Source organism: Branchiostoma lanceolatum, chromosome 7, assembly GCF_035083965.1.
Source record: "Branchiostoma lanceolatum isolate klBraLanc5 chromosome 7, klBraLanc5.hap2, whole genome shotgun sequence".
NCBI classification, from domain to species: Eukaryota; Metazoa; Chordata; class Leptocardii; order Amphioxiformes; family Branchiostomatidae; genus Branchiostoma; species Branchiostoma lanceolatum.
The window spans coordinates 10,602,170-10,628,573 of NC_089728.1; the positions used below are offsets into that span (position 1 = coordinate 10,602,170).

A 26,404-nucleotide genomic window follows, 5' to 3' on the forward strand; every position below is an offset into this window, starting at 1 on the left:
ACGTTTGCTCACGCCCAATGTCTGCTTAGCCTTTAAGTTGGTACCCCACTTCAGTCCAGTTGTTGATGTAACGCCTAGGCTAGGTACGGGTGGCTTTTTGTTGTTGCTAGGACCTGTCCACAGAACTGTGGTAGGTGGTTACATTTGGGGTTCGTTTGTTTGTTATGTGCATGATGTAACATTTTTCGGGATTAAACTGCATGAGCCATTTGCTTTGCCATTCCTCGAGGGCGTTTAGATCAGCTTGCAGATCATTCTGTGTAGATAATTCTATATATAACAGGCAGTCATCGGCAAATAACCTCACAAATGTTGTTCAAATAGAGCTGGTCTGGCAAGTCATATATGTACAAGAGGAAGAGTAATGGTCCCAAAACGGTTCCTTGTGGAACGCCTGACGCAACTCTAATGGAGCTGAGGCCTTCCCTTCTACCACTGCCGTCTGACCACATGCATACACGTTGCGTCTGTTTGAGATAAGCAAACACCTTGCGTCTGTTTGGGATAAGCAAACACATTACGTTTGTTTGCAAGCAAACACATTACGTTTGTTTGCCGGATAATCAGGTGAGGTCATAGAGCGGACAAAGGTCACAGTGCACGAGGGTCAACGTGCAACTGAACTGGCCGTCTGTGTATGAATATGACCGATGTAACATGCCGGTTAACATTCCAACTATACTTCGATCAGGTGTCAGGCTGCCTGTTTTAGGACTTGGAACATGGAAGGTGACAAATATCTATTGATTTTACATGTTAAACATGGTTCAGGGGACATATGTTGATCGTACTTCTCGGACAATTGACATCTGCCTGCCCGTCCCAAATGCTTCGGCAAGGAGGTTAAGATGATTTTAACCTCCTTGCTTCAGGCACGCATTCATGCCATGCTTACGGCATAACAGCGTTATGCGACGGAAAGGTTTCATTATCGCTAGTAGTGTAACTATATACCTCTGTTATTTGATTTACGACTTCCACAGTTCGACAATGTTCGGCTATGGAAAATCAATCTTGGTCTGCAGTTAAACTCCGTCTCGCTAGATGACATATTCACACACACACACACACACACACACACACACACACACACACACACACACACACACACACACACACACACACACACACACACAATCCACTAAGTACTTTTAAATAAGCTTGCAGTCAACTTTGAATATTATGATTTTTGGTGCCGCGTCATTTCAACGGATGGATTTCACAACTGAAGATAGCTGTAGGATCATGAAACTGCAACCTGTGTGTTTTAGTGGTAGATTGTAAATGGTTTGGTCTGGTATAATCATTCCTGGCTGATGACTTAAATCTTGTACGTTTTCTACCTTTACATTCCGCGTAACCGTCATGTGTATTCAACCATTGGCATATTAAAACCACGAAAAACGTCGTCATTTATGTTTCTTAGCATGATATCATCCAATCTTTCTTAGTAGCTAATCAAATATGTCCTTTATGACTGTGAATAGTCCAAACCGAACGAAGTCGCCACAGCCGTGAAGGTGGCGATCGGTGCAGGGTACCGACACATCGACACCGCGTGGAACTATGGGAACGAGGCGGAGGTGGGGCAGGGGGTGAGGGCTGCCATCAGGGACGGGACGGTGGAGCGGAGAGAGCTGTTCATCGTCACCAAGGTAAGACGTAAAATCCCCTCTCTCCCTGGACCCGCGGCACGTTGGCGGCGTCGCAACGTCCTAGACTGGATTTTAGAATGGGAATATCATGCCGTTGATACGTACAAGTATGACTGAAAAGACAGCAAAACACATGCACGAAGCTTGAAAAGATTAGTTTTTCATCGATGAAATCGGCTGGTCGCAGCGAGGTCGCTAGCGTGCCGCGGGTCCAGTGAGATAGGGGTTTAAGTCGGTAGCTCAGAGTTAAAACACATTGTAGCTGATAGAGAAGAAAGAATTTGATAGGGTACATATGCTTGACAACTGTATCATCTGATATATGTTCGGTAGCTACAAATAGTCCACTTTGGGCTCAGTGATAGGTTTGTTCAGCATATTTTGTTGACGATAAGATCCATGCATGCCACTGGTTATTTCACTAATCATGTGACGTGAACAGATATCATCTCCTCTTTAAAATCAGTGCACCTTTTACCTCATGTCTGTACAGCTGTGGTGCACGTTCCATCGGCCTGAGGACGTGAAACTGGGCATAGCGGACAGTCTGGACAAACTGGGTCTAGACTACGTGGATATGTACCTCATGCACGGTCCGCAAGGCTTTAAGGTTAGCATAGCATACATTGGACAGGGTGAACTGGCGTGTATTAAACTTTGAATGGCCAAACATACGAGAAGTATACGTCCTAGCAATGTCAACGTAAATTCGTAATCAGTTAGATTTTTTAATGCTTTTTAAAGGTGAGATACAGCAATAACCAAAATTCGCTTCCATTTTGCTTATGATGCAAAGGTTATTTCAAATCAAGGTTTGAAACATCTAGCGCGGAATCTAGGCCACAAAGTCACATATAGGCCGCAATCTAGAAAGCAATCTAGAAAGCAATCTAGAAAACAATCTAGGCCTCAAAGTAAAATCTAGGCCGCAATCTAGGTCGCAAAGTAAAGTATAGGCCACAATCTAGGCTGCAATCTAGGCTGCAATCTAGGCCGCAATCAAGGCCGCAAAGTAGAATGTAGGCCGCAATCTAGGCCGCAAAGTAAAATCTAGGCCGCAAAGTGAAATCTAGGCCGCAATTAAGGCCGGACAGTAACATGTAGGCCGCAATCTAGGCCGCAATCTAGGCCGCAAAGTTAGATGAAGGCCACAATCTAGGCCGCAAAGCAAAATGTAGGCCGCAATCAAGGCAGCAATCTAGACCGCAATCTAGGCCGCAAAGTAAAATGTGCGCCCAATCTAGGCCGCAAACTAAAATCTAGGCCTCAAAGTAAGGTCGCAATCTAGGCCGCAATCTAGGCCGCAATCTAGGCCACAAAGTAAAATGTAGGCCGCAATCTACGCCACAAAGTAACATGTAGGCTGCAACCTAGGCCGCAATCTAGGCCACAAAATAACATTTAGGCCGCAATCTAGGCCGCAAAGTTAGGCCGCACAGTGAAATGTAGGCCGCAATCTAGGCCGTAAAGTAGAATGTAGGCCGCAATCTAGGCCGCAAAGTAAAATCTAGGTCGCAATTAAGGCCGGACATGTAGGCCGCAATCTAGGCCGCAATCTAGGTTTCAAAGTTAAATGAAGGCCACAATCTAGGCCACAAAGTAAAATCTAGGCTGCAATCTAGGCCACAAAGTAAAATGTAGGCCGCAATCTACGCCAAAAAGTCACATGTAGGCTGCAACCTAGGCCGCAATCTAGGCCACAAAGTAACATTTAGGCCGCAATCTAGGCTGCACAGTGAAATGCAGGCCGCAATCTAGGCCGCAAAGTAAAATGTAGGCCACAATCCAGGCCGCAATCTAGGTCGCAATCTAGGCCGCAATCTAGGCCGCAAAGTAAAATGTAGGCAGCAATCTAGGCTGCAATCTAGGCCGTAAAGTAACATGTAGGCCGAAATGTAGGCTGCAATCTAGGCCGCAATTAAGGCCGGACAGTAACATTTAGGCCGCAATCTAGGCCGCAAAGTTAGGCCGCACAGTGAAATGTAGGCCGCAATCTAGGCCGCAAAGTAAAATAGAGGCCGCAATGTAGGCTGCAATCTAGGTCGCAATGTAGGCTGCAATCTAGGCCGCAATCTAGGCCGCAAAGTAAATTGTAGGCCGAAATCTAGGCCGCAAAGTAAAATGTAGGTCGCAATCCAGGCCGTACAGTAGGCCGCAATCTAGGCCACCATCTAGGACGCAATCTAGGTAAAATGTAGGCCGCAAAGTAAAATCTAGGCCGCAAAGTAAAATCTAGGCCGCAATTAAGGCCGTACAGTAGGCCGCCATCTAGGCCGCAATCTAGGCCGTTAAGTAAAATGTAGGCCGCCATCTAGGCCGCAATCTAGGCCGCACAGTGAAATGTAGGCCGCAATCTAGGCCACAAAGTTAAATGAAGGCCGCAATCTAGGCCACAAAGTTAAATGAAGGCCGCAATCTAGGCCGCAAAGGAACATGTAGGCCGCAATCTAAACAGCAATGTAGGCCGCAATCTAGGCCGCAAAGTAAATTGTAGGCCGCAATCTAGGCCGCAAAGTAAAATGTAGGCCGCAATCCAGGCCGTACAGTAGGCCGCCATCTAGGCCGCAATCTAGGCCGTTAAGTAAAATGTAGGCCGCCATGTAGGCCGCAATCTAGGCCGCAATGTAGGCCGCAATGTAGGCTGCAATCTAGGCCGCAATCTAGACCGCAAAGTAAAATCTAGACCGCAAAGTAAAATCGAGGCCGCAATTAACGCCGGACATGTAGGCCGCAATCTAGGCCGCAATCTAGGCTGCAAAGTTAAAAGGAAGGCCGCAATCAAGGCCACAAAGTAAAATCTAGGCCGCAATCTAGACCACAAAGTAAAATCAAGGCCGCAATCTACGCCACAAAGTAACATGTAGGCTGCAACCTAGGCCGCAATACAGGCCACAAAGTAACATTTAGGCTGCAATCTAGGCCCCAAAGTTAGGCCACACAGTGAAATCTAGGTCGCAATTAAGGCCGGACAGTAACATGTAGGCCGCAATCTAGGCCGCAATCTAGGCCACAAAGTAAAATGTAGGCCGCAATCCAGGCCGTACAGTAGGCCGCAATCTAGGCCGCAAAGTAAAATGTAGGCCGTAATCCAGGCCGTACAGTAGGCCACCATCTAGGCCGCAATCTAGGCCGCAATCTAGGCCGCAATCTAGGCTGCAATGTAGACTGCAATGTAGGCCGCAATCTAGGCCACAATCTAGGCCACAAAGTAAAATGTAGGCCGCATTCCAGGCCGTACAGTAGGCCGCAATCTTGGCTGCGGTGTAGGCCATAATCTAGGCCGCAAAGTAAAATGTAGGCCGCAATGTAGGCTACAATCTAGACTGCAATCTAGGCCGCAAAGGAACATGTAGGCCGCAATGTAGGCCGCAATGTAGGCCGCAATCTAGGCCGCAAAGTAAAATGCAGGCCGCAATGTAGGCCGAAATCTAGGCCGCAATCTAAGCCGCAATCTAGGCCGCAATCTAGGCCGCAATCTAGGCCACAAAGTAACATGTAGGCTGCAACCTAGACCGCAATCTAGGCCACAATCTAGGCCTCAAAGTAAAATGAAGGCCGCAATCTAGGCCGCAACGTGAATTGTAGGCTGCGGTGTAGGCCACAATCTAGGCCGCAAAGTAAAATGCAGGCCGCAATGTAGGCTGCAATCTAGGCCGCAATCTAGGCCGCAAAGTAGCATATAGGCCACAATGTAGGCTGCAATCTAGGCTGCAATCTAGGCCACAAAGTAAAATGCAGGCCGCAATGTAGGCCACAAAGTAAATTGTAGGCCGCAATCTAGGCCGCAAAGTAACATGTAGGCCGCAATGTAGGCCGCAATGTAGGCTGCAATCTAGGCCGCAATCTAGGCCGCAATCTAGGCCGCACAGTAAAATGTAGGCCGCAATCTAGGCCGCAATCTAGGCCGCATCTCTATGTACGTATGCTTCTCTTGTACTTTGTGTTGTGTTGTGTTGTGCTATGTAGTATTGTGTTGTGTCGGTTTGGTTGTGTCATTTCACTAAGAGAAACACCTGTGTACCACAGGGACCCAAGATACGCCCGACCAGCGACAGTGACTATGATGATACAGACTATGTCGACACTTGGAAGGTTAGAAGTAGTTATTATTGATATGTTTCAAAGCATGTACCTTCAGATATTGTATTCCAATATTTTTCTCTAGTTCTTTATCAAGGTCACATTGTACATGTCACACGTTTGCACATGTTTTAGATTCCTATAGTGATCATCAGAAGTGGCTATATTAGCTATCTTTTCTGATATACAGTGCAATAGGACGGACAATAAAGGGTGGTAGGACCATTTTTAGATGGACATTTTTACCTCCATTATAACGTTCTCTGTCTAATTTTACTTTATCCGTAGCTGGTGGTGTAACGTTCTCTCCATATCCATCCCCTATGATCCTTCCCGTGTCGTCCCTATAAATGAACTATGAATTATAGTACCAATGATGTAATTCGTGTTTAGGCCATGGAGTCTCTTGTTGATGAAGGTCTGACCAGATCTCTGGGCGTGTCCAACTTCAACAGCCGGCAGGTTGACAGAGTGCTGCAAGCGTGCAGAATCAAACCTGTCGTTAATCAGGTGCGTTTAATGCTAACGGCAATATTGCATACCACTGATTTTAAACGTTAAACGCTGTACAAGACTAACTATTTGTCACTGTTTTGTATGTGTGTTCTGCTTTTCACTAAATCACCCAGCAATAGTAATCATATCTAGATTGATCAAAGAATCTTTGTGATTTATTCAACCGACGTTTCGGTGATGAGGGCAATTATGACCGGTTCACTTTGCAACGCAGCTATAGCTATTACAGATGCGGGCCCAAAAGTACTTGTAATCAAACTTTTTCGTTTTTCTCCAGGTAGAACTGCACCCATACCTGCCCCAGCTGGACCTGATCAAGTATTGCCAATCCAAGGATATCATCCTTACTGCCTACAGTCCCTTCGGCTCGACCCCTGAGGTTGGAAAGTAGGTTGATCATGTCCATTTTCCTCTCGTCAAGACGAAAGAAAATCGGTGATGACATGATGTTTGTGATTTATGTTTTAGAAGCATTGATGTCTCGTAAAAGCATAAATTGTGTACAGATATATCAAGCTTAATGGTGTGGTGGCATAAGTGGATCAATTTCCGTACATTCAAAGATTCATGCTTTGAGGAACAATCATAATCAAATGAGTCACACCCAGATGAGCTGTGAAAGCGTGGCACTTTTTTTGCATATTTCTCATACATGATTCGCTAGGTGACTGGTGATGCTTTCTCTCTTTTCACTGCATTTCTAGTGAGCCACGCTTATTGGAAGACCCAGTCGTTGTGGCGATAGGGAAAAGGCACGGGAAAACTCCTGCACAGGTTCGACTTCATATTTGTTGACTATGTCGCAGCCTATGAATATGAAACACGGCATCATATATGTATGAATCTGGATCTAAAGTGCAAATTGATAAAATGCCATGTGGCCCTAACCTACTGATTTAGCAACCATGCAGCGATCTATACGTAGATAGGCCCATCTCCCCAATCTTAGACTCGTAGAGTATACTGATGAGAGAACTCGTTTTCTCCTTTTCTTTTGAATTGATGATGAAGTGTTCCATGTAGGTACTGCTCCGCTATCACCTTGAACGTGGGCTGTCCGTCCTGGCAAAGAGTATTACCCCGGCCAGGATCCTGCAGAACCTAGAGGTATGTACGTATGGTCATGCCCTCGTCTCAAATTCTGCACATTTCACATACCACTGGTCACATAGATGTGCGTATGATGTTATAGTGAATGTTTTAAGAAGTTGTGATACAATGTTTTCACCACTTGTAAAGGTGATGTTCAGCCCAATAAGGCAATAGAGAAAGTGGGCCAAATAGATACGAATAATCCGCTGTTCTTTCCTTTTTCGTTTCGTAGGTGTTTGACTTTAGACTCACAGAAGATGACATCAGGAGTCTGAACAGTCTGAATAGGAATCACCGATACGTCACGTGGCAATAGTGAGTATTTACTGAACGTGTTTTCTGACATGAGTAAACCCAGTGCTCTCCCTTCTCGGACCATGCATAAAACCCATTAGGCAACAGCCGCGACGAACGACAACAGGAATTGTATATATGTGCTACGTTCGTTAAAGTTCTGAGGGTAATACTTTTCAATTTACCGGGTTATTTATACTGAAATACTGGCACACTAGATTCTTATGGCCATATATATTACATTCTAATGATGTATTGCGTTTATGACATTTCGCTTTTGTTTCAGCTCCAGGACACATAAATATTACCCATTCGATGACCAGCCAAGATCGGCACAATGACACTTGAAATATCACCCTACCCAAACTGGCCTTTCGTTGTTTGATTATGTAGCTATAATCTCTGTCGTGACGATCAGTTCATAAAGATGTGTAAACTGTCATTAGCGTTACTTAAAATGTTATATATATATGGATTACAATTATCGTGGTGGAATAGTCCAATTTCTGCCTCATTTTTGTTAATGTAAAATTATCAAGGTTAGTTTGTTCAAGAGTTTAAACTGTACATCGTGGTCCATGATAAAAGATAGCGACGTGCATCAATGCAGGTAGCTCTATACATACTACTACCGTCATTTACTGCAGACACATGCTAGAATGCTATCTGTTTATTTGTGACGTTATTTGAAAACCAACTGTGGATATTAAGACAATAGCAATGTATACGTGGATTGCTCCAAGTGACGTTTCGATTAAATTTACATTCGTGGAAAGTTACATCCACCATGGTTGACTATGCAGAGTCATTGAAGGGGAAGTACTTGTGGGTCTTGCAGCTGAAACGGGATGGAAAAGACTGTTACATCTTGTGTATCATTATAGACGCAGAAAGTTTGTGATAGAAAAGAAATCAGACACAAGTTTGCCATTCACACTGAATTTTCACAAATACCTAGATGTCTGACTACACTAGTAACTAGAACAACGTTTAGTGAATCATAGACGTAACATGAAGAGAAGTACATCAAGGGGTTCTTACAATGACCAGTCGACATAGCGGTTCTTCCGGTCTAGGCTGCCCAGCGTCTTGATATCGTCGGCGGTCAGCGAAAAGTCGAGAACCTGAAAAGAAGTATAAAAAAGTTTCAATGTGCACGCAATATCTTCTGGATAGAGCAATAGGTTTATGAACATGGCATCGTGATATGGAGATGTTCCAAGTACTGTAGTTGAAATAAGAAGTACGTTTGATGAACATTATGTTGAGTTATCTTTTTTTCTTAAATCATAAATCATCTTGAAATACAATTATTATATGATAGCACTTCCCGACAATCTTATCCGGCATCGACCATTGATCAGGACCTGTTGGTTATTAATGAGAAGTAGAAATGTTTGGGTACTTTACCTGTAGGTTTTCCTTGATCCTACTTGGGGTGACACTTTTCGGGATGACAACAATCCCGCGATCCAAGTGATAGCGCAGCAGGACCTGTAATTATTATTCAAAAACCGTGTTTTCATTGAAAGTTCAAACATTTACTAGTAGATGTCATGTGCGACCACTTGCAACTAAAAATGTGTTAACGAAAATGCTATAGACCTGTGCAGGTGTCTTCCCATGGTTCTTAGCGATGTCTAGGACGACAGGGTCCTCCAGAACCCTGGCCTCCCCTGGCTGGGCACTGCAGGGGAAGGGAATCAAGGTACATGTTGGATACGTTTCATCAAGCACACTGAAACATTTTACGGTCTTGTGGTTGTCAAGTAAATCACTTAAAGACATTCGTTGTTATTCTCAGATGTTGAAAAAGACGTTGTGCGTTATACGTCAGGTTAGCGCTCTTGGCTATCTTGTTGCGTTCATTTTGTTGCAACATTTTCTGTACTTCACATCACTTTTGCATAGAAGCGTCCATCTCAGCGAACAGAAAGAGTTTCAATCGCACTTTATATGTAAATATCCCGAACAATGTTTTAAAGCCTTCTCTTTGCTTGTCATGGAACCTCAGGCAAATCTGTATCAGATGACGTTATCATGAGTATCATCAAATGTTACTTTGGCTGGTAACAAAAAGGCACGAAACGTAGCTAGAATCAGCGAAGTCACTGGAAAATAACAGAAGACAGGGGAACCTACAAGTCCCTGCCGGGTGAGCCGAGCGGGCTGTAGGCTGTGATGACCACGTTCTTGGACTTGCAGTAATCCACGAGCTTCTGCTGCACCAAGTACGGGTGAAGCTCCACCTGGGAAATCGAAGGATTCATTTTGAATCTTTTCAAACTTAATGAAATAATAACGTTACGTTTCACACACAACTCACGGTATCAATGTGACTGCACCCTCCCGAACAGCCGCGTGCAATTTGTAATTCTTATTGACAGCATGCTGTTCGATTTAACATTACTTTATTATAAGTAGCGAGTACTTCGTCTAATAAAGCGCGTTATATCATATCCTTCAAAAAGTAGAACGTTATGAGTAGAAAACCCGCGGCCCAGAGAAAATGAGTGTCCCCCGACCTGATTGACGGCAGGTTTGATTCGGCAGTTCTGCAGTACCCGCTCCAGCTGCTGGGTGTTGAAGTTGGACAAGCCGATCGCCCTGCACAAACCCTCATCAACAAGGGACTCCATAGCCTGCGGAATATCACAGAAATAGATCAGTGAAGCTTTGCGGCAATAATTCAAACCATTGTTGTTGCACGAGCAAGCTTACATAACAATTGACCTACGCGTATATACTTTGGTCTTAGCTTGACAGAAATTTGACATAATATGGAGTCAGCAGAAGACACATTGCTCCTGTACCTTGAACGTGTCCACATAGTCCGTGTCATCAAAGTCACTGTCGTCAGTAGGGAACCACTTCGGTCCGGGCTGGAAAACAAATAGGTGCATAGAATAGAATTACTCAGCTCACTTGCAGATGACATAAAGAACACTCTGTTAGACCTAGGTCTGATCAATGTGCCTTTTACAAGCTATTTATTAGTGATAGCATTTCAGACATTTTACCTTTCCAGAGAAGCTTAATATGTTATTTGTACCCCCAATATATGTCTTTTGGACACCATAGATACCGACACACGAGAGAGGAAAATAGTTCTCTGTAATGTTTCCTTTTTTTCCCTTATGTTTATGTTATCATTTACCTTGAAGGCTGGTGGTCCATGTATCAAGAACAGGTCTATGTAGTCTAGTCCCAGGTCGTTCAGGCTCTCCTGAAACCCTCGCTTCACGTCCTCGGGCCGATGGTAAGTACACCACAGCTAGGTAAAGACATCAGGTACAGTCAGCTAACTCGATCAGTACTGCTAGTCCCGCCACCTATTTCCCACCATGGCCTTACAGTTTACACACACTGTGGTAGAACTACAAGCGATATGCTAAGACATAAGTATTGTATCAAAGCTTGTAAGATTATAACCATATGCATTCATACCACAAAGTCCTGAGCCCTGTTCCTTACCTTAGTGGTGATGAAGACATCCTCTCTCTTGATCTTCCCCTCCGCGATCTTGTCCTTGATGGCCTGCCCCACCTCCTTCTCGTTAAAGTAGTTCCAGGCGCAGTCGATGTGTCGGTACCCCGCGTCTATGGCGGTCCTCACGGCATTCCCAACCACGTCAGGAGCGGACTACGGTAGCAATACAAAAACTACCTTGTCAACCTTGTCTCCCCCCTCACTTCAAGGTTTGTTAAAGTGAAATCGTCCGCTTGCCACGTAACGGCTGTCGTCAATGTACAGCGGGTGAGGTCAAAGGTTCAAGTGCCTGAGGTCATTCACGTCTAAATGCAGTGTATGATGTCAGACCTACATGTATTTCCAAACGAGTGAGGTGTCTCAAACACCATTCCAAACCGATTCATTGTATTGGTTGCGTGTTCTATTCTTAGCATAATATATATATACAGTGGCTTGGCACCTATTATCGTAAATCCGGTATCACCAATGAACATGTAAAATAGCGACCTTCTAAAAGGTCACTCACCTGCCATGTTCCGAACCCGATCATGGGGAACTTGACTCCTCCAGTCAGTTCCACAATTGGAACAGCCACTCCAGCCATAGTAGAAAAGGAAACGCTCTCCGTTTGGCACGTCAGCAACACTTCTGCAACTCGCCGTGGAGCCGTGCAACGTCTTGTGACCGGTGACCTTTGTCTCTCACAACCTTTACTCGCTAATTTATAAAAAGGGGGCGGGCCGTTAAGAGCCGGGGGCGGGTTCATATGAAAACGGCGATCTCTGTTTTTGTCCCTCGCAGTCTGGAGTTGCATGTTGAACGTGCTTTTAAGGTTTGACGTTTTTCGTCTGTTACAAACAGGAGACTGGAGTCAACATATGAAGCTGCGCACACTCACACAGTATAGTGTATTCAGCAAACTTGTCTCTATTTTAGGTTTGTCGTTGTCGTGTCATTTTGTAGTTTTTGCCCAGGTATAGATCATGTAAGCGGATGGACAATTCTTGATCGAAAGGTAAAAAAACGTCAAGGTAAGCGTCCACATCAATCCTTAACGCACTCATTTGGTACAAGAAGTGACGCGTACACGAATACAGGCGGCGCATTTCATCAATGGAAGAGGTCGAGTGTATATTTCCTGTTTCTGAAGGGCAACCACATCTAAATTTCAATTCTAATTGGTGAAAAAACAAGACTTCAACAGATGTAATGGTGTTTTGTCTATTAATCTGTATATAGATTCAACTATTTTAAGCAAAATCCCGTAAGGTGTTTGGATTGATCAGCGGTGCAATATGACCTTGAGCTCTGGGGGCGCCGCTTGATGGGCTGACTTTTTAGAAGGGTCTGAATTATCCCATGTTTTACTTTCTGGTTGTCTTGTTTCGGGTGATACCAACCGACTTCTACACTTGTTCTCTCAACAGGCACGCTGCCCTGTGCACGCTGCCCTGTTTCAGATCGTGTAATAAACTGGCATACGTTTTTTTTTTTTAATTTAAACTAACGACAATTGATGCGCGCGTAAATCCAGATAATCCACAACATTGTAACCAGTCAACAGAACTGCGCTCTTCTTTAATACACACAGAAGACCTGTAGTATCTTACTTTATTAAACATCATATAACTACAAGGGTTAAATAACATACTTATAACACGGTTAAGCCACTGATTACTGTTTTGTCAGTGATTGATACTAATCATGTCTACTTGAGTATTAAGCGAGTATGCCTTGCTTCTGGCTTTTACGATATCCCACCGGCTGGGTTTGATACACACACGTTTTCGAAGTCGACTCCAAGTCGACTCAAAACGCGTGTGTAAAGACGGCCATCGTCCATGAGTATATGTGCTAGCATGTTTCTCATTTGAATAAAAAAAGGATAACACATTTCATACATATATCTATGTTAAGAAGTTCAATATCTGTATGCCCATTGGATGATAGTCAGATCAAAAGGGTCGTTCTTTCACTCTGCCCTTGGACAGGTTTCACGTTCCCAAATACATGTCAAAATACCCAGGAACATTTTTTTCAGCCATCAGACGGGCTGTGACGTCATCCTACAAGTGTTGTAAGTTGTATGCCTGTTGCTGTTTCACTGTCTCCGGACCTAGAATAGGTATCAACATACATAGATAAAATCATGAGTCATTTTTCAACTTGTAGGAGGCACACAGCACTGCGGCGTGACGTTAGTATGCAGCGAGATAAGCGTTAGAGGTCCCGCTTACAAAACAACTAAGCTCTGCCTTACATGGTTGGAGGGTACGATTTCGGAATAAAAACGTTTTGGCCTTTACACAATAATCTTGCCTGATTCCTCGACCTTCAAGCTGCGGTAGCCCCCGGGGTCATACGGAAAGCGGTTCTAAGAGTTTCAACTGTGAACTCTGCTTATAAAAGCCAGGTTAAAGCACATGTAGCATGTACAGCATTGCGATGTTAAGAGAAAACACAATGAAGACGACAGATTCAACAATGGTCTATAAAAGCTTTATAGAAAACAGACGGTTGCGAATTGCTTCTCTATCCCATCAACTACTCACAAATTTCATGCATTTCATTTTCCGTAAGCACCGATCTTGAAATACTTTTCATTGAGCACAACGAATGGCGTTACAATGGCAGCTTTGATGATAACATGCATCACATACAATAATTCTTCACACTTCTGATATTTGTATACAGCTGCAAGATGGTGACAGTCTATCAACTACGGCGATGTTAAAGAAAGATCGCAGGACATGCGCTAGATAAGACTAATATCCCAGTACAGCGAGGAAAATAACGTAATACATTCTAATCTATAACGTAATACACACGTCATCTACACTAAAATATCTCAAAGCTAGAAAGTCATTTTCGTTCACCTTCTTCGTGCATCAACACTACCTTCTCTAAATTCAGTTCCTATGAATTAATTGAATATCCACTTTCCTGTTATCGTTTTGACTAATTATGAAGTGGACTTCACTTAGTAACAAATAAAACACGTTAGTGTCTATCCTGCTATCTTCTATTCTGATATTATAGCTACTTATTTCGAAAAGTGAACCAATGCGTCTGTGCTTTCAATGATTCATTGAAGCTTTACTCTTGACTTCAAGTTAGTCTCTTTACCTCTACGGTATTAGCCCTTTCGAAGTACGCACGTGTGAACCACGATTTCTGGTGTCACGTATTTTTGGAGTCGCCCTAGTTTGCTAAGGGTCCCATGGAGGACAGGCGACCCCCAAAGGTACTGGTGATTACCTCATTATGCACTTCTGTGGAGGGAGCTAAACATCCTCCAGCTGGGTAACCGACGCTACGGTCTGTAACCATGACGGGACTGATTGAACTTAGTAAAACTGGCTAACGTTGACAAATGCCAGGTCAAAATCTAAGAATACAGAGATTTTGAATTCAAAAGCACAAAGCGCTTTGAGTTGAGGGTCAAAGTTTGAGCATATCAGGGCTATTGACTTCGCTGATGGCCTAGTACTGAGCAAGCAATCTTTCGATAACCCAACACAACTCTTCAGTGTGTTTTGTCGCTTCATGTGCCCCGCGCTGGATCTGTTCTGTCTCTTGTTTCCTATTTCCTTTATCGTCATTTCTTATTCAAGTATTAAAGAAAATCTGGAACCAAATAGAGGCAGCCAGAAGAGAAACAAGAAACATGACCACGGACACGAACGTGGGGATCAGAACAAGATGCATCATGGCAGAGTACAGAGACATATTTGAATCGCTAGCACTGAAAGATTGATATCTAGTCTTTGTCTCAAGCTCTTGGGATGTTTCTACAGTTGCCTTTTTCTCACGAGCATTTTTGTAGTTGTCTAGTTTGTCAGACCTACTGTCTGTTACTTCGTTGATCGAACCATCAATATGTTCATCACTGGAATCAGATGTTACTGAATCTCTCTCAAATGACTCTTCGTGCGAATCATTTGAGCTTCCTTCTTCACTAGAATATTGTCTATCCTCTCGTTTTATGATTGACGTTTCGTCTTCTCCATTAACGCCATCACCTGGCACTGTCTGGAGTTGCTCGTCTGCAATATTATCAACTGATACTTTTTTGTCTGTATCAAAACGTGTTTCATTGTTACAATTATTTACATGGTAGTTGATTTCATCTTCGCCGCCGAAGTCTGAGCATGATTTGTTGGTGCCCATGTCTTTCGACAAAGCAATTTTGTCAAAGGATTGTACCAGATTTCTGCCATCGTTCTGTGTGCTGTCTAATGATTTACTTGCCGTAAACAACGAGACTTCACTCTCAACTTCGGACACATTTTCGCCAAGTGGTTCACTTTTCGTTAACGTTATATCATTAGATTGCCTGTCGTTTTCTGACTTGGTAATAGAGGCAGACTCTTCTTCTTGATTAAATTTGGCATCAACACGATTCGGTGCTGCACATCGCACTGTTTCTGTGATACTAACAGATGGCTGACCGGTGCAGATGCCAACAGCTAAGACAGCCTCGTTTAGCAAATCATCTAACATGTCTGCCACAGCCTCTGCATCTATGGTATCACCAGAATTTGATGTTGATTCTCGTGAACTGCATATAACCTCATCATTTGGAGAAGGCTCCCCTGGCTTTGGCTCGAAATCATCTACTATCTTATCACTACCCTCAACAACAGATCCTACGGCCGTTTTCTCTGTTTCTAGATTAGACAATAGGCCAACTACATTTTCCGTAGATGTCACCTGAATAGATGGAGGCTCATCAGCAGTCAAAGCACCCTTCACAATCGGCGGTTTCCCCTCAGCTTCACACACAGCCTCCACGGTAGAGATAACGGGAATGTCCGCTTTCGTCAGGCTTTTCATCGGGATGTCTTTACCAGCTGCCTCGTGACAACCGGCTGATGCCATCATCGCCGGTGCTTCGTCTGTTTTCGGCAAAACTGACAGATCATTTTCCTTCTTCGTGATGCTTTCGGCTTGCGAGTTCCCTCCAACACTGACAGTACTGAAGCTGTGCATCACCTCTCCACTGTTGGGCTGGGCTGGTAATGTTTCTTCAGCTAAATCGACCAGTGCTTCTGCTGCAATGTGTTTAAGTGGGACGATCACCCTGCAATCGGGTTGGCGTCCTGTCGTTCCGTCGATGATGGTTGAATATTCATCATGTCCATCACTTGTTGCGGGAGGTTCTTTTGGCCCGGAGCTCTGTGGCTTACTAATATTGTCAGCGATAGGAAAAATGTCATATTTCGTTGATTCTTCGGCCACGCCATCATTGAGATCGGGATTCTCGACCTCTGCTCCCTGCTGCGCCAGCTTGTTGTCGGCGGTGTCTTCCACCTCGAGAGTTTGAACTCCTTCAAGCGTCTGCGCAACAAGGAGGTCCAGACTTCTGTCCATGAACTCCTTGTGTCTGACAACTATGACCCTGATCTTGTGGAGCATGGCGTTGTCGTCCTGAATGTCTGCAGCCCCCGGGATACTGTCCAGCGCCACTTCTGTACAGTGCAGCTGGCACTCCGTGGAACACTCCCGGAACATCTCGTCATAGACTTTCAGCCTCCCCACGTACACCAGCAGGAATACTGACGATGGCTGTGGCAACAGACCAAAATAGACAGTTGTATTATAGTGCTTTTATCATATAATTGTTTTTGCATAGGTCATGCTCATATCTAGATTCGGTCAATTATAAAAACGCCAGTATTATCTGAGAATCTGTTGTCATTGAAGTAGTATCGATGACGTTTCATTGTTTGTATCAGATGGAAAATTCAGTGACATCCTCAGTTCTAAGCTATGGCTATTTACATTTCCTTTCAGGACAGGTCGACTAAAGATATCGGCTCCTACCTTGGAATGAAACCTTGGAATGGATCTCATGTTAGATACAGACGTTACAAAGATTAATGGTTAATCTGTACGTGTACAAAAATGTCTGTCCTGAAAGAATAACATTACGTTCGAGATTATTCGTCTATACACAATACATTGCTCTTACATAGCTTACTTAATGGGTTACTTCCCAAAGCACAGCTCACAAGGGATGAGGTAAACATGCCTTCTCATCAGGGTTGTCCCGTGGAGAACATGTTACAGGTGACGTATCTGTTAGGTTTTAGTATGAGAGAAGTCACAAATCCCTAATAGAGAATTCGACACAGTGTACCGCAGGCACTACTGGTGGTTAAGAATACGAACATCCAGCACGTCTCCTCGCTAAGTTCAACCAATCATACTTACCGATTGAGAAGTAATCTACTTGCCCTTGTACTTGCACAGATCAAGATCTTAGAAAAGATCCGACCTTTGCCGTGCGGTCACCTTTGACCTTTGACCACCATTCTTTCAAATCTGGAAAAGCTAATGAGCCAGTGACAATGGCAATGAAACTGGCCCGAACGATCGCGAGGACCAAGTTTTGTTGACATTTCTCCGGCCTGGCTTCCTCACAGATTGCCTGGAAGTAGTCTCCGGTCAGCAATCTCGCGATATTTCAGGCCAGTCTCTACATGGCAGCTTATCTACATCATAATTTGATTGCAAGCATTATCTATAACAATTCAGTCGATAAAAGATTTAGCTGAAGGAATTCGGGTACCTAGCATGCACATGATGGTGCATCGGTGTTCGTCATCCATATCTTCAGACAATCATTTGGCCATGTGTGATTCGCGGGATAGAAAATCATGGACTCAAATTACTAGCGTCGACAGTAATTGTATGTCAACAAAAACATCTTTTACTCACCTTTTCGGCAAGAAGAGCTCTGACTGTGCTGAGCATGGGCATGATCGTTCTTTCGGAGTAAACAATGTCTGCCCCGAGAACGACATCAAACGTCCCGTAGCGTTTCTTAAACCTCTCCACTCCCGTGCACCAGTCAAGGAACTCACAGGTCGGGCGATCTGTTGGAAAACATGTGGAAATTTAGAAGTTATGTTTTTAATGGCGTCGATCTTAATTAGCCAAGGAATGAACTATCACTTTATTCCTGATGTCAACCTTACATTTGAATGGGTTATTAACATACATGTGTGCCATCATTCAGTAGAGATGCCTATTCTCATATGCATGCGACCATGTACAGAAGATAGACAGTATACTAAATAGCTTTTAGCTCTCTGGTAGCTTTTGTTACGAGATTGAAACAAAGTCAGTCATCAGTCGTTATGTATACAATAATCACTTCAGGTACTTAGCTAGCATAGTTACCTTCTCCTTCCCCAAAGTTACTTTCTATGTTTTCCTGAAGCAGTTCGAGCACGTTCTCATTGTGGTCGGTCATGAAGACTTTACTCGGTCGACCACACAGCTTCGACGCGGCGATCCCCGCCAGACCAGGCCCCGACCCCAGCTCAACAATCGCATCTGCTGCCGTCAGGACTTCAGGGTGTGCCGCGAGGTACATGGACAAAATCTGCGGGAAGAGGAGAGTGCTACCTTAAATTTGTTGCATCGATCATGGTGAGTTATGTATTGCTAGCAATATATTAAAATAGTTCTTTACGCCAATGAAGTTTTAAAACCTCCTTGTTAACGCATAGGAGATGACCATCCAGTCAAAAGAGTTTTACCAGAAATAGTTCCATGCCACACGTGACGTGGTGTTGTGTACGTCATTTGCTTTCCGACAGTATGTAATGTGTTTAGATACTAACATTCCATTGATTTATCATTTGATGTCATCATTTGTACTTATTTGACAACGAATGCCTGGGAAGAGAGCAGGTATGCGTATACACTTATAACTGATATCTTACCCTTGCCGATGGCCACAGCCTAAGTCCAGTGGCGAAGAACAAAGCTGGAAAATGTGACATGTAAGATCAAACAAAAATAGATGGATATCATTGATATAAATCAAACTTACATAAAAATCGATCTTTTTTTTCTTCGGAAATAAACTAACACACGATTACAAAAAATACATAATTCAGCACTGTCTGACAGAGAGAATGTTGATGCAATAAGTACCCTCTTTTTGTGTGACGTTGTAGACTGCCTTCATGTTGAGTGTGAAGTCCCCGATAGTAACATCTTGTACAGTATAGCTGTGAAGAGGAAAATGGAAAAATGATGGGAGAGTAAGCGGGGATTCTCAAAGCAACCATTTTACGGTTAACAATGTTGTACATTTATTTATTTGAATTTCTCACTTTATAAGGCACGCATGTGCATATATCTCAACAGTATTGCAATGCAGATAAAGTGTTGCCATGTTCCACATCGAGCCAACAGCTGGCAGTGTCCTCATCATGTCCACGTGACCTCACTGATAAACCTCGTCGTGTCGAGGACGCTTGCGTGCCGACACGTCTGTCCTCGTGCGGTATGGCGGGAGAAACATTTATCATAAGCTGCTAGGCCTGGACCTTAACCGGCGGGCGTGTGCAGAGGACACGATGGATACAGGCCTTCCATCACAAGCAGTTTGCTATGTCTTGCTCTTGATAACGAGTCAAGCAATCATTGGAGAATTCCCACTAACCATCACTATTCAGAGGAAAAGTACTATAGTACCAGGCAAATCACTATGTCTACGTCATAGACCGTGACTGATACCCCCAGATATGCCAAAGTTTTTGCCACCACTTTATTTCATAGTACCGATGCTGGAAATAGCCTAGACATACATGTATACATTTTACAGATTCCTATGGGGGCAGCGTCCAACTTCGGGCTTCTGTTTTCCTCTTCAGTTGTACTATTCAAGTACATTGTCTGAGATGTACATATTGTAGCGTGACAAATGTAGTGAGAGCTCGAGAGCGAGAGAATTCCCTTACGTGCATCTTATTGCCTTTTTTCGTATGCTTCTTGAAATCACTGATGTCGTATGGCTATGAAGCTCCAATCTCTCACACAGGGCTGAACCAGGGGCAGAGTTCTATGGCGCGGGTTCAGCTCTGCGTAGGAGAATGTGAGGCTCATTACAGAGTTATTTCTGGTATCGTTGAATTTCAACTGAAGGCATTTTGAAAGCCACCGCGAGCAAACAGGCAGATCAAAGACCTTGTCCGAGCAGCAAACAATTTCATCGGTTCGTTGATGTGATTGGCAGCCCCCCTTGAATCATGAACTTGGGTGCAGTGGACAACAAAGATCGCGTTGTAGCACACACGTGTGAGCTATTCTCGGCGTTTATACAGAGTCAACAGAGACCTTTCAAGGACTAATTTAGGATACAAACGCGAAGCATTTTGGTTTGAGATAGCAACGGCTGACTGAATTTACATAGTGACTTTGGCCATATACTACGTATCATCAGTCAATGCTGAATTTGGACCATGTTTCAGTTTGAAAGCTATATCATGAATTGGTTTTCCCAGATCACACATCATGACTCTGCTTAGAAACTGCTACAGGTTACAATATTCATCGGCAGATATGTTTCCCTATGTAGTTTTCACTTGCCCTTACTGACCTAGTTGCACTGATTGACTGACCCTATGTGACCACTGTGCCGCTTTGGATGAAATCCTAGCGCAGACTTATTTACTGAGACCAGCCGTGGCTAAAATAGACCAGGTTTCTGCCCCTGTCGCGCGTGATTTCAGTGATGACGTGATGAACAGAAACTCAGCCAGTGACTTGATTTTGCTTATCCCATATCTACTACAAACTGTTATGGCTCAGAATACTCTAACTACCAAAATGTAATGATTAGCTAGTAATTGTGTGCGAAAAGCTTGTTGAAATGAAACTGTGCTTACTACTTCTTGCCCCGTGCTCCTGGCTTGATCCCGAATCTCCACTCCTTCCAGGGAGGGCTGCTGTTCCCGCCACTGTTCTTCCAGCTGGTCTGGTATTTAGCGGCCGTGCGAGGCTTCACCACCGGACGGGGCATGACTCCTCTGACCGTGGAGTGGGCGTCTGCCTGCTGCGCGGTCCCGCCGTCCTTTTGTAGTACACACTCACCAACGACTGTTCCCTTTTTTAGCAGTCCGAGGCAATGTTGTCTCTCTAAGTGCTAAGTGGATAGAGATTGGCATGTGAGACTGACTGATAGCTGTGGATCGTCGGGCCTGGTGGCTTCGCACGCAGATGTACACAACTTCTACCCGCTTTCATATATGGTGAAAATTTATCGTGCCTGATGCTTGTTATGTCTGCCAATTAATATATGCGGCAACAATCTAAACTGCAGCTTTGCATTTTGGAGGGTTGCACGCTACCTATAGCTAGTTAAAGTTAGAGTATGAATGTAGCAGGCGCATACGTATTTTGGTATATTTTGGTATGATGATTTTGGTATGATGATTAAGGTATGATGAAAGCTCTGGAGATACATGGGGGGGGGGGGGGGGTCAGTAAGTAAATAACTTCAATATCGATCATGTCGAAGCCAAAAATGTATAACGAGGAACGTGAACTATAGCATATCCGTTGTGTTTCAGACCGTACCCGGGATAAAGGTTTATGGAACATGCTCTATGGATTTTAGAAAATATCACGTATCATATATTCCAAGTAGGTCAATGATTTTTATTACGGCACACTTTCTATCCTAAATAATGGTCCAAAACGGGTCCAATGTCAAATCGTAAAGTCATGGGAAAATTTTCTCTTCTACGACCCCAAGAGATGGCCTTGTACATGTCACACGCCCAGATTTCCATAAGCGTAGCTGGCACCGAGACGTGTAAGGGGCGACACACATATGGACAGTGCAGAGATGTCGGGATCATGATGGTGATGATTGACGGTGGTGTCATGGACGTCAGCGGATGACACAGCTGTCTGGTGATGATTTGTGACCTTCAGTAAAAGTTTACATAAAATTGAAATGCAAGTCACATATTGTCAACATACATGGAGCTGACCGTGTACAATCGAAGTAAGTTGAGAATGGAATTAACAAACTACAGTGTCAATATCATTAAACGTTCATCCTAAATGCATCAAATGGCCGAAAGGTATTTTTTAACTGGAGAAGGGACTGAAAATGCGTTTTTGTCCTTCGTACTTAAGTTTTATTTTTTACTAAGGCACTTATCAATTTAAGTAGCTGCCGTGGTGTATCTTAAGGTTAGATGATTGACACGGCACCTATCTAGTAGTATCACATAACTTATGCCACCAGCAATCTTCTGGCCACGAAGTTTGTTTCCAAGGTTACGATCTAACCTTAATGGCTAATCATCACCATGACAAACTATCCTCATCACAATGTTCTACCAATGTCGTTACTGACTGATCCAGCGAGCCAATTTGGCATGTTTACTGTACATTACAGTCGACACCATGGACACAGTGGGTCGACACGAAGGTCACAGAAAACATGTAGGATGTTTGTGCAAATTTCCTTGCCAATTTGGCACTCGGACCTGAAGAACGACAGCAATGCCGTCTGCAAAGCCTTGAGGAGATACTCGATACAACCTCACTGGAAGGAATGCAAATGCTTGTGATGGGAAAAGCATGCATGGTGTTAAAACTGTTGAAAGTTATGTTGCAATTGATAGACGGTTGGGTTGGTCGGGGTATTATTAGATTGAGGAATTTGTTTTCTAACAAGGATTACACAATGATTCATATAGAAAGAATTACTTATCTACATATCATACATAGTTAGTTTTGCCGGTGGTCAATATTGTTTCCATTCTGGGGAAATTGCAGAAGATTTACGAATCTATTTTTTCTACCGTACCATTGTTTTCAAGATTTATTGGATCAATAATGGCAAAGAAAACGTTTTGTATTATTTTCTTGGTTCAACCAACGTACTACTTTAGTTGTTGCATGCTTGTTCATCCATATCAGGGGCGTTGAAAGTGTGGAACTGACGCGGAATCTATATGTAGCTATTGCGATAAACCGAGCGGGTAGTAGCTATCTTATACAGATTTCTTCCTGATTTTCTGTGATATGTGTTGACAGAGAAACAATAAGCAAATAGATATGTACATGGATACATAACATATCAGCAAGTGAGATATAGACGTCCCATTTACAAGCTACTTATCCCCAGAGCCATGATCCTCATAGAGATAAAGAAGAATACAAACAGAATGTTTCAATACTACTACATGTAGTATAAGTTGTCACAAACATTCCATCGCTCTTCGACAACACGCTTAGATGAAGGGTTGATAAAACGAAAGTTAAGGAAGCTCTATTTGTGGCGAAATGTGTGACGTAATGTGTCCAGATTGTGACAGTTGTTACAAATGATAGACCACGTTGATCCCATCCAAATTCCTTTATCTACATCTAACGTTACATGTGAAAAGCCCCGTAAATACTAAAATGACGTACCGATGAAGCTTCCCCGTCTGGTACTCTCTGCTTATGGAGCCTGGAGATTAAGCAACCGTTTCTCTTCCCAGTGATTGGCCCTGACTGCCCGCTGTTCCGTGTTCATCAACAAGTTTAACCACGGACTGCTGTACGTGCAGGGCAGACCTTTATTTATAGTCGCCTTGTAACTAGATAGCCCCTGGCATCTGGTTAGTGTTCCCGGGGTTAGCTAGTTTGACGTACTGTATGAAACCAGAAACTGACTGTTATCTAAGTGTATTATGCAGATTTAGATGCTTTTATGTTGTCATTTATTACATTAGATATTTTGGACATGATAACAGATGATACCGGGAAAACATCATTGTAACAGTGAATATAGCAATCTCTGTACATCAAAACAAGGTGATTTACGTCACTAAGTTAAAGAGAGTTTTTGATTTGGCATTGTCAGTACGGACAAATCACTCAGTGATTAATGAGGTTTTCCTCTGATAATGCTTTTTTTGGGCAACTTACGTGCCTAAAGCTATCGGACGAGGCCCTGCATTTGGTATTTCCGGACGTATCCAGTGCATACCAGATTCGTGGACTCGTCTCCGGCTCTTGTTGCCATGCACAACATGACGTCCGCACGTCATAACAACTATCGGTAGGAATGTATTGCTCTGGCGACAACACAAGGCCGACTACATATTGATATACATGTGTTTTGAATTTTGTTTTTGTCACGACACTACCTGTATGAGTATAAGCTCTTGTAGCGGGTACTACTGCACTGCCTGCTTAAAAAATGAAGCCGGAAATAGAATCATTGATCAGTTCAGATTATAATGCTATTAATTGACTTCCAGCATTTATATAAAGTCCCATGTGTATATTATACCACATAAGTCTCTATGTATATACGAGTGAACATGGAGTCGAAGATAAGTATTTTTAGTGGTGAATAATGTGACTGTCGGTATCAAGATGAGTCAACTGCAAACAACATTGACCAAAAGAAACAAGCAGTCACATGGACACGAAATAATGGCCCAGCAGATGGTTCATTTGAATATATGGTAATAGAAGTAAGACGATCAAGGCGCTCTACAACTCATTGGCCCTCTTTGTCCATTTCTTTATGGCGTCCGGAAGGGTTATGGTTCAATTCATCACTAGCCAATCGTACTTAATGGTTGGAAGAAAATTCGTATTTGCTGATGCCTGGTGTCACTACACGCGCTCGCAATGTCATTCTATGTGAACTGTGAGACCTAAGACATGGCAGCCTATACCAGGATAGTCGAGAACATACATGATGTGCCTTATACTACAGAGATTGATGGTGAAGTGAATGTTTGCAAATATTGCAGACCAGGCCCTGTTGCAGACCGTCAGTTATCATTATCGCATTTCTATCTGTCGAACAACAACCGCTTAACCCACTATAGAGCTATCATTCATTCCCCATGACCAATTAGACACTGGTGTGATGCTGTGTTCCAGACATATGGTCCTCACAAGAACAAGTCATGTACATGTATGCATATATGTATGTATGTAATGTAATGTATGTATGTAATGTAACGTATGTATGTATGTATGTATGTATGTATGTATGTACGTATGTATGTATATTTGTTTGTATGTATGTATGTATGTATGTATGTATGTATGTATGTATGTATGTTTGTATGTATGTACGTATGTATGTATGTTTGTATGTATGTATGTATGTATATATGTATGTATGTATGTATGCATGTATGTATGTATGTATGTATGTATGTATGTATGTATGTATGTATGTATGTTATGTATAAAGTTGACACCGACATTTTCGTCGTCAGCTGCGATAGCTGACATCAACTGGAGTCTGTCTAAATGTAGCCGTTAGTTGGCGGGTTCAATACGGCAATTGAACGTTTATTGAACTTTGCTTTAAAAAAAAGAAAATGGTCATTGCTCCTTCGCACACGAACTGCTCATGAAGAAGAACTTTATTGCGCGACCATTGTAGCAGGTACAAAGTATGGCAACAACAGTAAACATAGAACAAGACATGAGTATGGAATTCACTACATCAAAATGACTCTCTTAGGTTTTACATGATTCAAGTTTTCTAATTTTGAGTATCATTATTTTTTCTAATAACAAAACAATCTTTTATATATTTGCCTATTTTAACACTGTATGAGCTGTTGCATCTAAATATATAGTCAAATCTATCTGTGGCATTGAATGAAGTACGTATCGGTTCATAAAGTCTGACATATTGTGCCACAGCTGGAAGGCACAGGCATGGGGATCATACGCAAGAGGGACCGATTTGATGGTGATGGTAAATGTACGCAATGCCCGGAATCCTGATAGATATCTGGGTTGTCACGCCGCTTGTTGATCTGCCGTCAGCAAACGTATCATTAAATCGCAACATAAGACGATGCGGGGGATAGCCCCGCGCTAAATGGGAGCAATCTCATACAGCTCAATGGTTGTATTGTGTGTTGTGTTTGTTTGAACTATATTTATTCATGAGAAGCTCAGATCGTCCTGCAGGCCGCTTTTCATTGAGGTCATAAGGGAAGAGGTAAGGATCAGGCAAAATATGTAACAAAGATACAGTTTACATGATTTAAAGTCCTAATAGGTCTATACACATATCATTACACATACCTGGTACAAAATACATAACAGCAAGAGCTGGTATATGGTTCGTATGTTATACCGTGAAGTTCCTGCAATACTAGTAACCGTTTTCTATTTTATTTCGCGAATCAACAATGCAACAGTGACATTACTTTAATTGACGATTCTGGCCCCTCCCAGTCTTTATGATACACAGGGAAACTTCAGTCTGTGCGCATTGCTACAGACCTCACACACACTGGACTTTCTGTGCGCTTTCAGGGGTCACATTCCAACAAAATTGGGCCTTACCTGTCAACAGTTTGTTATTTATTTACATCCATCCATGCAATATCTGACAAAGGGGGTTACGTTACTATTATGTTATCAGTTATAAGTTATTGCATCCTGGACAGCGCCTAAGGGAACTTCGTTGTGTAACAGAGGGGATCCTTGTGATGTGCCTA

The 26,404-nt window shown here is 43.1% G+C and overlaps 3 protein-coding genes across 8 annotated transcripts; 1 reads left to right on the forward strand and 2 right to left on the reverse strand.

The window, feature by feature from the left end:
- The first annotated feature begins 474 nt into the window (after positions 1 to 474).
- On the forward strand, positions 475 to 8,416 carry LOC136439193 (1,5-anhydro-D-fructose reductase-like). Of its 2 annotated transcripts, XM_066434452.1 has the most exons (10): positions 481 to 729; positions 1,488 to 1,655; positions 2,149 to 2,265; positions 5,682 to 5,747; positions 6,129 to 6,245; positions 6,529 to 6,638; positions 6,956 to 7,025; positions 7,275 to 7,358; positions 7,576 to 7,658; positions 7,924 to 8,416. In XM_066434452.1, exons 1-10 carry the CDS (start codon positions 658 to 660, stop codon positions 7,976 to 7,978), a joined length of 942 nt encoding a protein of 313 aa, XP_066290549.1. In that variant the 5' UTR covers positions 481 to 657; the 3' UTR covers positions 7,979 to 8,416. The 2 variants fall into 2 exon arrangements, with proteins under 2 accessions (XP_066290550.1, XP_066290549.1); XM_066434453.1 differs by lacking the exon at positions 5,682 to 5,747 and having other exon boundaries at positions 475 to 729.
- LOC136439186 (aldo-keto reductase family 1 member B1-like) lies at positions 8,293 to 12,608 on the reverse strand. The gene is made up of 10 exons (XM_066434444.1): positions 11,635 to 12,608; positions 11,112 to 11,279; positions 10,795 to 10,911; positions 10,451 to 10,519; positions 10,163 to 10,279; positions 9,780 to 9,886; positions 9,243 to 9,324; positions 9,048 to 9,131; positions 8,679 to 8,761; positions 8,293 to 8,475 (listed from the first exon to the last, which is right to left on the reverse strand). The coding sequence occupies exons 1-10, from the start codon at positions 11,920 to 11,922 to the stop codon at positions 8,433 to 8,435; spliced, it is 1,158 nt and encodes a 385-aa protein (XP_066290541.1). The 5' UTR covers positions 11,923 to 12,608; the 3' UTR covers positions 8,293 to 8,432.
- Positions 12,609 to 12,665: 57 nt separating this feature from the next.
- On the reverse strand, positions 12,666 to 23,477 carry LOC136439185 (uro-adherence factor A-like). 5 transcript variants are annotated; one of them, XM_066434443.1, is made up of 8 exons: positions 23,343 to 23,477; positions 20,798 to 21,054; positions 19,059 to 19,135; positions 18,845 to 18,888; positions 18,297 to 18,501; positions 17,832 to 17,989; positions 15,822 to 16,676; positions 12,666 to 13,224 (listed from the first exon to the last, which is right to left on the reverse strand). In XM_066434443.1, the coding sequence occupies exons 2-8, from the start codon at positions 20,929 to 20,931 to the stop codon at positions 13,210 to 13,212; spliced, it is 1,488 nt and encodes a 495-aa protein (XP_066290540.1). In that variant the 5' UTR covers positions 20,932 to 21,054; positions 23,343 to 23,477; the 3' UTR covers positions 12,666 to 13,209. The 5 variants fall into 5 exon arrangements, with proteins under 5 accessions (XP_066290540.1, XP_066290537.1, XP_066290536.1 ...); XM_066434440.1 differs by lacking the exon at positions 12,666 to 13,224 and adding an exon at positions 13,592 to 15,270 and having other exon boundaries at positions 15,307 to 16,676; positions 23,343 to 23,476; XM_066434439.1 differs by lacking the exon at positions 12,666 to 13,224 and having other exon boundaries at positions 13,592 to 16,676; positions 23,343 to 23,476.
- Positions 23,478 to 26,404: the final 2,927 nt, after the last annotated feature.